The 11,392-nt window shown below is 40.6% G+C and overlaps 1 protein-coding gene across 1 annotated transcript; it reads left to right on the top strand.

Moving 5' to 3' along the window:
• Positions 1-3,676: 3,676 nt before the first annotated feature.
• LOC135326106 (transmembrane protein 18-like) lies at positions 3,677-11,178 on the top strand. Its single transcript, XM_064503974.1, has 6 exons — positions 3,677-3,689; positions 5,985-6,133; positions 6,453-6,573; positions 9,076-9,130; positions 9,990-10,083; positions 10,208-11,178. The coding sequence occupies exons 1-6, from the start codon at positions 3,677-3,679 to the stop codon at positions 10,301-10,303; spliced, it is 528 nt and encodes a 175-aa protein (XP_064360044.1). The 3' UTR covers positions 10,304-11,178.
• Positions 11,179-11,392: the final 214 nt, after the last annotated feature.

Raw genomic sequence — 11,392 nt, 5'->3', positions numbered from 1 at the left:
AAAAAAAAAAAAAAAAAAAAAGCCATACATTCATTTCACTTTCAGACTAATGCAATATTGTTTAACACAACTAAGAAGCTGATCTTCCTCTATTGTGAAATCATGGAATCAAAATAATTCAGGTTGGAAGTGATGTAAGGAGTTATTTCCAACCTCCTGCTCAAAGCAACATCAGTTGTGAGGGCAGACCAGGTTGCTCTAGGCTTTATCCAACTGAGTCTTGAAAACCTCCAAGGATGGAAGCTGCACAACCTCTCTGGGCAACCTGTTCTACTGCCTGAGTGTCCTCATGGTGAACAAGCTTTTCCTTTTATCCAGCCTGAACCTCTCATTCAATTTATGCCCATTACCTCTCATCCTCCAACCATGCACCACTGTGAAGAGCCTGGCTTCATCTCCTTGGTAACCTCCATGTAGGCATTGGGGGTCTCCTGTTAGTTCCCTCTGAAGCCATTTATTCTCTAGGCTGAACAAGCCCAGCTCCCTCAGCCTTTCCCCATAGGGCAAGTGTTTCAACTCTTAAACACATTGGTGGCCCTCTGCTGAACATGTTCTAGGTTATTATTATCTTCCTTGTATTGGAGGCACCTGAAGCTGGATGCACTATTCCAGATGTGGTCTCATGATTTCTGAATAAAGGTGAAAAATCACCCCCCCTAACCTGCTGGGTATTCTGTTAATACAGTTCAGGAGACTGTTGGCATTCTTTGCTGTCAGGGCACATTGATCGCTTTGTTGACCAGGCCCCCCGGGGCTGTCCACAAGTGCTGCTCTGCAGCCAGTCAGTCCCAGTCTGGATCACTGCAAAATTAGAATTATAGAATAATGTAGGTCAGACTGACAGCAACCTGAGACCAAAGCAAGGTGATGAGTTGTCATCCTGGGAAGTCCAGTCAATGACTCAGGACCAGCAGGGGACCATGCTGGGCATAGGCCCACCTATAATATGGTTGGGACCAGGACTGGGGGCCAAGTCTAGAGATTAGGTGGAGCTTCCAGGCCCATGGGCATAGGGTGTGTGGGTAGAGGTCCCAGATAAGGCTAGTCTGGACAAGAATGGCCTATGGTACTCTCGGGGCCATACCATATATGGATGACACTTTGGTACAAGGACAAACTGAAGTCGAAGTACAACAGTACACTGGAGAAGTAATCAGCGTTATGCAAAACACAGGTTTTAAATTAATCATGATAAAGCCCCATTAGTAAAATCTGATGCTTAAAAAGGGTCAAGATGAATGGCGCTCAGCTCATCAATGGGTAGAGCTAATTATAAGACTCCCCATTCCCACAGAAGAAGCTGAGTTGCATTCAATTTCGGAATGAACTTTTTGCAAGACTTTATCCGTCTACTTTCAAAAATTGGAAAACCACTAATCAAACTGTTAACTACTTTCTACGCATGTATAGCAGACTACTCGGAGGAAGAGCAGGCCTTGGAGCAGTTGCAGAGAGGAGCAGCCCTTTTCTCCAGAGCAGAACTCTGGAGCAGGCTCCCTGCAAAGCAGGGGATACCAAGAAGTTGGGTATACGTGTCCCTCCTGCCATACATGCTCATCTCCCATCTCTGCCTTGACTGAGACTCTGGTGGAGGGATGCCCCTCTTGCTAGCTTGCTGTCTTTTGACAGCTTTCTTCCTCCCTAAGGAAGAAACAGAAGATCACTATTAATCCTTCCATTCCCCCCGCCACCCATGCTACCTGCCACATGCACCTGGAGAGTCTCAGTTCTACTCACATGCTTAGTATGGCAGAGAGCAGGGTCCAGTGCATTGCCAGACACCTGGACATGTTCATGATTATATCAAGAGACTGCAGAAGAGAAAGGAGATTGGAGGCACAAAAGGAGGTGAAAGTGACTTGGAGAAATCAAGGGGGAAATCACAAGGCCTAAAATCTAAGGATCAGTGCCACTGCTGAGGGGTTGACCCTCCAGGAACACGTAAAGGGCGCACCACTGAGTATGTCTTTCTCAGACACACTCTAACAATTAACCTTGTCCAGGGATGGTTTAAATTAGTGGTAGCTGGCTTGGCCCAAACTGCAGAGGCCACAGCTGATAGGGTCTCAGTGGGGGCACTCTGGCCTTGGAGCAGCAATGCAGCCTGCCCTCTCCTTGGGAAAAGCATGGAGAGCCCCTGGGAGAAAAGGCAACAGTGGGTCTAAGTCTCCCATTCCTCCCTGCTATCCCGCTCACCATCCCTTTGGTACCCCAGTTCCTTCTCAGCGTGAGAAACAAGATTATCTTCACTGGGGTCTGTCTGCTCCATGCTGGAGCCCCTGCCTTATGCTGCTGAAGAAGACTCAGCTCATGCCCTCAGAACCAACCCCTCCCCAAGCATTCCACAACTGCTGTAGGGAGAAGCCACAGGAAGCAGCAGTTCACCTGCCCTGCCTGGTAAAGGAGGCCACCTACTACTTCAAACAGAAGCATCTCAAGAGCAAGAAAAGGGCACCCAACCCTGTCACTAAGTGCAACTAAGCCAGAAGCACCACCTGCACAAGATCTTGACTACATCTGTCAAGATCCAGCTGATGAGATTAATCTGGTCTGAGGTAGATAATAATAATAATGACAAAAAAGGAAGACAAACTTTGCTACCCAACTCCTACTAACATTTTTTATAACTGTAATGTACTTTGCTTTTTTGTCAAGGTTATTGTTGTTGATGAACTTCTGCACTGGGTGGCTTCACCTGGTCCTAATTCACCGAAGACTGCTTTGTCTGGCAAGGCTGGGGTCACACTTTCTGAGTGAGTCAGTCAGAATGCAATAAGCCAAACAAAAATGGGCCAATGCACGTTGATATGGTGCAATCAGCCACTCAGTACTCTTGAAAACAACATGTTTAAGAAATCATGGTTCCATGTTCAAAGGTTGTTGGAAATGCCTGGGGACCAACTTCAGGGTTTCTTTCAAAGAATGAAGTAACAACTTGAGTCTCACCAACTCCAAGCAGACCCTCAAAGACGCAAAGCCATAAATCAATGTGCATGTTAAGGACAAGAATAGCAGAATAACCGCAAGCTGTGACCTGACTTTCTTGATGTGTGAACAACTCATGATCAGAGGACGTGCCTGTTGTTGGACTGATCTTGTCACATTAGGGAAGTCATGAGCTATTTCTATTTTGTATTCCGTGTATTTTTCATTGATGTTTAAGAACAAGAAAGTTCCTAATAACATTTCCCCAAGAAATTGCCTTTTTAAACTGAGACTATTATAAATTCTGTTTCGCCCAGCTTGGAAAGCTTGGATAGCTCACACCACCACCATCACTCCTAAACAAACTCCAGTTCATAATGGAACATACCCTGCAGAGACAGAACAGTATCAAAGGCAAAGAAGAAAAGAGTGTAGGACATGGCTGGCTTGGTACAAGGACAACAGATATTGGTATGATATTTCATTTTTCAAAGATATTCTAAATACAGCTCTTGCATTACAAGGGACATTAGCTTCTTGAGGTAAAAATTAGGAATACAATACCACAAGAACGAACCTACACTTAGGATCTTAATGAAATAAGATCACTGAGAACTATCTACCTGCTAATTCACAGATTTGTTAAAGAAAGGCAAAAAAAAAAAAAAAAAAAAAAAGGCAGCACTTCAGTATGTGTGGGGAATTTCAAAAACAAAAGTTCCTTCCTATTTACTTGGAGATTCTAACCTGCATGTCCTTCCACAGTAAGTAGAAAAGGCACTTCCAAGTAGTGGCTAGCACAAACCCAGATTTGCTGGCCAGCTCCCAGTGCTATGATTAAAATATAGTTTAGCACTCAGTTTTGAGATTCTCTGCCATAAGCAGATCTTTTTTGTCATTGAGCTCGGTCTTCAGCAACCTAAACTTATATAAATGTGTAATTTTAGATACCTACCTATGCACAATTAAGTTTTTCTTTTGTTAAAAGGGATACATTTTCCTTTTTCTCCTGTAAAAATCAAAATGGATTATACTGTAGCCTGGACAGAAATTATATAGGAATCTGAATCTTACAATAGAAAAATGAGATTCAGTTTTAAAAACCTATTTGTCTAGTTACTCTTAGTAAAAAGAACAGAAATATTTCTACATCATCATTGATATTGCATACCTCTTGTTTCTATAGTATCTTTAAAATTAAGATCTGAATGTAGCATGCTGGATCTGCAGAGAAGCTGTAACAGGAAAAATGTACAGGCCTTTCCCTATAAAAGAGCAATGTGTGTATTTGTTATTTTTAAGTATGTTCTGCTTCACATTCCATTCTCCATGAAAAATGAAAGCTAACCTATATCACACAAAAGTGTTGGTAATACTTATGTATCTGCTACCACCTGCTGACAAACACCATTATTGACTTTATCCTAGCCAGTCTCATAGAAGCAGCCTGTATTTTGTGATAAAGCTTGCACTGACTGCTCTCTACAGTGCCTGACAGTAAAAACTACATAAAATTTTCAATACTGTATGTTGTAGTCATAATAAGCCACTAACTTTCTATCCAGCCAGCTTGCCTGTATGATAGATTCACCACTGACCAGCATATTCAGCTCATAAAGCATCTACTATATCTTCCATTCACTGAACCTGTTCAGCTGTTGCAGACAGTTATTCTAGTCAGTTACTGAGCAATTTAAAAGAAACTGATTCCCCATTTACAGAAATCCCAAATCATTTAATCTAGTACATTAATCGTAAGATTTTTTAAATGACAAGTCAATTTCTCTTGGCCTTATTTCCCAATCTATAATGTGGGCTGAAAACATCTTTTTCTTTTTTCCAGTCTTAAAACTAAGATCAGAATAGTAATAGAAATGAGAGCCTTTGTTACTTAAAGCATTGTAAAATTAAGCAGGATGGTGCAAAGCCATTCATTTACCTCCAGATATTATTGTTGCTGAGAAAAAGACCACCAAAATCCTAAAACAAAATGGAAAAAAACATCTTCAGTTTTAGGTAACTCACACTAAATTGCAGAAGTATGACACTAAAAAGAGATTACAGTTCACACTGAGGCCTGTATTTGTCTATATGGTAGAGTAAGTGTTTATAGTGTTTACTTCTGCTTGCACTTCCAAACATTTTGAAAAAAGCTGTCAGAGTTCCCATTCCTGCAGCACTTCATGAACTTTCATGAATCAAATTTTAAACCCAATTTCATATAAAAATGATCTGGCAAAAAATGTAAGCCAAAGCTTCAGATCTGGTAAGCCAAACCTTCAGAAAAAATAATTTCATGACAGCAATAGAAATGTCATGAAAACCACAGCATAGAGCTACTGCGTAACAGTATGCCTTGTGGTTCAGACAAAGATAATTCTGTTAAGATCATGAAGCCTGCTGTCTTAGCCGATGAACCTGAACTTGAAATTTCTACTTAAGAGCGTAGGTCTTTAAGACTGGTAGGTTCCTCGAGACCTACACGCATTTAGCAAAAACAAAGGTGTGAATGAGATGTCTTATCCCCTTTTCATTGCCCACTAATCCATTTTTTTTCTTTTGCAAGATTAGCATTTTTCACTAGACTTAAGCTCCTGCCTGGAGTGTTCAAGTGGTTTCTAGTCAGAAATTTCCAATCAGGCTTAACACTGTCCTTTTTTTTTCCCGCAGTTTCATCCTAAAGCAGCTGAAGCCAGGCACTGTTACTGAGGGAAGACCGAAGAGGCAACACGGCACAGGGCTGCAGATCTGAAGGGCCCGGAAAGCCCTGACAGCAGCCTGACACTATGCAACAAACTGCCACAGAAAATACTCTCTGCCAATCTTCTTGTATGTCAGCTACTAAAAACCTAACAGGAGTTTCTGCCGTTTCTCTGAGAGGGTCGAGTCACCACTGAGAAAATTTCAGTTCCAGAAGCAGGAAAGACGATTCTTACTGAAGACCGGGGCAGCCCTGCTCCCCGCGCTGCTGCCGAGAGCCGCCTCTGCCCTCCCAGAGGGGGGCGGGAAGCCCTGGAAGCGCCACCCACACCGCGCAAACGGCCTCCCCCCGCCCCTAGCTGTCGCGGAGCAGGGCCTGGGCGGCGGCAGCCGTTGGGCGCCTTCTCGCGAGGCTTCGGCGGCGGGGAGGGGCGGGGGGCGGGGCGCTGCCGCTGCCGCCGTGGAGGCGCCGCGGGGCGCGCCCCTGGGGCTGGGCACTGTGCTGGTGGTGAGGCGCCCCCGCTCGCTGCAGCCGGGCTCCCCGCGGCGCTCGCGGCTCGCTGCGGCGGCGGGGCCGGCGAGGGGAGGGGTGCGGACGGCGCCGGCCTCGGGGGTGCCGTGGGGCTCGGCCCCTGCGCGGGGGGGGCGCGTTTGGGCGGGCGGCCGGGCCGCGGGCACCTTCCCGGCGGCGTTGTTCTGGGGCGCCCCGTGGCTGCGAGCGGGGCCGGTGGGCGAGAGGGGGTTTCCTCTTCCGTGTGGGGTGTGGAAAGGAAAGCTGCCTGATGGAGCTTGCGTGATCGCCGAGTCTGTCTTAATTTTGTCCCTAGACGACGGACTGGTCTGAGCCCTGGCTGGTGGGGCTGGCGGTTTTCCACGTCCTCTGCTTCCTCCTGACGTGCTTCTCTCTGCAGCACTATCGGGTGCAAATAGGGCACTTCCTTTGCGTGGGTGAGTAGTGTGTGCAGTGCTGCTTCCCTGAACTTGCCTTTCGGGTGGCAGGCGGCACCTGCATCCTTTATACTGTTAAAGATATTCTTCTAGGTTAGTAATTACAATTTTCTGTATATGTCTGCGTAATACTGGGTTTTGTGATATGCTTTACAATAGTTAAAGGGCATGCAAAGCAGTATTTCTCTTTTATTAATACATGTGCCTGTACACAATAATACTTACTTGCATTTCATTGTCACAGAAGCTGTTATAGCATATGTGCCTATTTGTTTTGTTTCCAAGACTATATGAAGTAGTGACTTGAAACTTTGGCCTTAGGGAGGATTTGTGATAAATAAGGTTTCTTCATAGTTAATTATGTATCACAGCTTCACAGAAGATTGCTGTTACTCTAGAGAAGCAGACAAGGACTCTCACAAGCTGGCAGTTACTCTCTGCCTTCTTCTAATGCTGCCCTTCAGGAAATATGGCCAGCTTTTGGCTGGATTCATTTCTGGATCTGGTCTACTGCCTGACTAACACCTGTGCGAATGGCATGAGGAAGAGCAAACCTGGTTCTTACCGTTGCGGTACCAGTGTTTGCTGTTTCAGGATTTGTCAGAGGTCAGCCTGAGGATCCTCTGTGGCCTTGCCTAACCAAAGCTCTGTCTTTGTGGCTGACTGGCTTAAGAGTAGCCTTGCGGAGGGTATTTGTTTTAGAAGATGTCATGGATTTGATTATATGCATGTGCTGCGAGCAGCACCGTGGTTCTAGTTATGGCTGTACACACTGCCTCAGTTCTGTCATGCTTACAGAGTAATGGAGGAAGGATGAGCAAGTTAAAGAGAATCACAGGCAAAAAATTCCACTTGAAGACTATGTTGACATTTTAAAATATCATTTAGTCAACTAGTTAAGTTGAAAGGGGAATCACAGTTTTCTCAAAACTGCAAATACGTAACTCAGCTAAAACTAAGGTTTCAGTGATGTAAATTACCTCCCAAAATTAATATAGAAATCTTAGTAAATTTCTGTAAATCCATTTCTAACTGCAGAGTACAGAGGAAGAAATAGTGATGCCACGTGTACAACACATTAGGCCCAAGTGTTCCTTTTAAAAAGTCAGGATTTTCTTTCTTAAATTTAATGTTAGGCATGTAGAATTTCTAATGACATGCTGGCTCGGTTTACTTTAGATTCTTCATCTAAAGTATTCTTAGTGTTACCAGCATGGATTTGCACACCCAAGCACTAATTGCATTGAAAATTGGAGTGGAACTGATCTTTGATGGCTTTTCAATGCAAGTATGATGTAAATTTCCTGTAAGCGAGATGAGTGCTTAAAAAAATCCTTATCAAGTCACAGCCTTGTACGTCCCTGAAAAATTGAACCACTGGTGATACATCGACAATAAAAAATATTTTATGTTGTACAAAGTAAAAAATGACTAAAGAAACTACAAAATTATCACACTGGTTTACCTTGACATGATAAGTATGATCTATATTGTGCAGTACCATACAAAGATAACCCAGCTGATGCCAAAACAATACAGAATATTGTTTATTATGGCATTCCCCTTCACATCACCAAATTTTTTTTTTAAACTGGTTTGGGCATGTCATCTTTAAAGTGACTGAAGCAGTTTTAAGTTTCTCCTTGTATCATTTTCCACAAAAAACAAAACAAGGAAATTTTTTAATTGGATAATATATAGTCTCATTGCTTTTCTATTAAACATATGATTTCAATGGATTTTCTTGCTGTCTTGATGCATTTATGCTACATATAACTGTTGAATAAGGATATACTAGTTTTCACTGGACTGCAGCGGACTGCTCTGCTATATACCTACCACAAACAAAGCTTGTGCTGTGTCCTCATAAGTGAATTCAAAACACTTCTGTGAAGCAGTTTTAAATACAGTGTTTCTCCTAGATATTTTAATGACCAAAAATGTTAAAACTATAAATAGAAGGGATTTACCTTTTTAAGACTTGGACGCAATGCAATGTAGGAAGGAACTGCATAAATGCTTGTTTATAATTCTGGTGAATTTACTCTTAATGTTTAGTACACTAGCTTTAGATAGTAATGGTGGATATAAAACCTAAAGCATCTAAAATGATATCTTAATTCTATACCAGTCTGGGGGGAGTGCTGACTTTATTTTACAGATTTATCTTAGAAGCAATCATCAACAAGATTGATGGAAAAAATACTGATTTAAAAAAAAAATACTCGTGTGTATACTGAGCTCTTCCTGTAAGCTCAGATATGCAGGATTTTATGTCTCTTTGTAATATTGCAAGTATGTTTTCTGATCACTTAATATTTGTTAGTATCTATATGGGACACTTCAAACATTCAGAACTGGCTTTATGTAGTTAAATGTGTGACAATTTTCTGAGGATCATGGAATTTTAATGTAGAGTACGTATACATCTTAGAACTGATAACTTGCTGTTTATTTTTAAAGAAGTATTGAATCTAACAATACTTTTCTTTTGTTGTACAGTAGGTTTAGTTTACTGTGCTGAATATATAAATGAATTAGCAGCTATGAATTGGAGGTAACTGTTTTCCCTTTCACATTTAAATGCATGAGTTATTTTTTTGTATCATTCCACCAAAAACATTAATTGAAAGAGTCACTCATGTCTCATCAAGAGAATGTGATGGTGGAAGATCTGTTGCACTGATTGATAAAATCCTTTTGGACAAAACCATACAATGCAATATAGTTTCAACTTAGCTTATAGGAAAGAGTAATTTTTCTAACAGTTAACATGTGTTTACTGACTAAAAATCAAAAGAAGAAAAACACTTTTTGTTTGCATGGATTGTTGTAAACTAACTCTAAGAGAAAATCAGAGTAGTACAGTTAAGGGAAAGAGGACATGGGCTTTTTTTTTTTTTTTCATTAGCTGTTTGTGTTTAATAAGGTGAAGTTAAGCACCATTTCTCAAAAATATCGCTAAGTATTTTATATGCTTATTATGTGCATAAATATCATGAAAATCTGCCTGGTTTACTTAGTCTGTGTACCAGAATTAAACTGATGACTTTTTTCCGTAAGCATTGAACTAATCTTTCCCCAGTGTAACAGGGAAAGATTACTATAGTAATACTAATAGTCTTTCTGGAAAGATACTATGTGTGTGTGTGTGGGGGGGGGTTCTGTCAAACAATAAAGCCTTACAAAAAAAAGAAAGGCTGGTATTGTAATGAATGTTCATAACTGATTAGATATTGACGACCCCTTTCTTCTGGCTTGATACAGTAGAATGTTGTCCCATGCTTGGGGCTCCCAAGAAGTGGGATAATCTGGCCAATATCCATGTAGAACAGCTATTATGAACATATAAAGTTGTGTGGAATACAGTGAATAATGTTCTTTTTTTTTTTTTTTTTTTTTTTCTTTTCTATCAGGCTATTTTCTAAATACCAATACTTTGATTCAAGAGGAATGTTTATTTCACTAGTCTTTTCAGCACCACTTCTGGTGAATACTATCATAATTGTGGTATGTGTTTATTTAAATGGATACTTCTTTCATGAAACTGATAAGTAAATGTGTGTGTGTGCATGTGTGTGTGTACACATTATATTAAAAATGAGTTGAATGTAATAATACTCATACTTTTCAGGTCACCTGGGTTTACAGAACTTTGAATGTAATGACTGAACTGAAGACACTACAGCAGAGAATTAAAGCAGAGAAAAAGAAGAATTGCAAGTGTTGAATATTTTTATTATTATTTGTAAAAATACTGTTTCATGTAATGAGTCCTTCTTGTATGTTTATCCAAGAACAGCAATGTTTTTTTGTGTCTGATGTTGAGAGGACTTTGCACCCTTTGGCCATGGACAATGAGGTGAAAGCAGGGGTTCACAATACATCTCAACTTTGCTATGAAATCAGGACAGGCTGGTCTTAACAGGTCTTTCTGTGCTTTAGTATAAGCTATTTTTACCGTGACCAAGACAATTAACACTGATAACGGTACAAACTTCCAGTCAGTTTTCATACACCTGTGTATTTTTTTTAACTGTGTGTTAAATACGTATTTATTAAGTATCCAGTCTTCTACTTACGCCAATTGAAGCTGTGCTATGGATTCTAGTAAATGAGGGCTAATATTCAGAACACTTCAAGAACTCATGCTTCTACAGAACATTTTACTTTGTAGATCAAGTTTCATATCTCATGTATGTATTGTGTGGCAGTGAACAATTCTGATACAGGACCATTTTATAAATAAAATTATCCATTGTATCTTGAATACAGATTGTTGGATTGCAGTTGATATTTTTAATTGTTTTTTTTTTCCTTTTCTTTCTCATACAAATTGCTGGTTTGGTAAAATCTTGTACTTAATTTGTGTAAGTCAGTCAAAACCATCTCTAAATTGTTTCAATTTATATTTTACACTTTAATGCAGTTAGATAAATATCCTTTCTTAAATATGAATGAAATTTTTATAGTGTCTTTTGCTAGTTTGTGGAACAGAAGGGAAGGGGAGAAGCTTTAAGGTGTTCTACAAAATTCTGTTCATATGTATATACACATGTATAAAATGTTTGACTTTTTAATAAAGAACTGGAAATGACAAATTGACTCTGGTGAAAAGATCATATTAGATTTAGGGAATTTGGTGAGGCAAAGGAGATGAATACAATGTAAAAGAGTCCATGTACTTTTTTTAGTAGAAGTTATATGCGGAAGCAGTTAAAGCCTTGTGCAGAGACCTAGAGCTTCGTCTAAAGTATGTATCATTTAAGACATGGGAAAAATGATCTACAAAATTAAACTTAGTAGAGTACAAAGGTTA

The sequence above is a fragment of the Dromaius novaehollandiae genome, unplaced genomic scaffold (genome assembly GCF_036370855.1).
Source record: "Dromaius novaehollandiae isolate bDroNov1 unplaced genomic scaffold, bDroNov1.hap1 HAP1_SCAFFOLD_79, whole genome shotgun sequence".
Classification (NCBI taxonomy): Eukaryota; Metazoa; Chordata; class Aves; order Casuariiformes; family Dromaiidae; genus Dromaius; species Dromaius novaehollandiae.
Note: the sequence above shows the minus strand (reverse complement) of the source record. Positions and strands in the feature narration are given on the sequence as shown.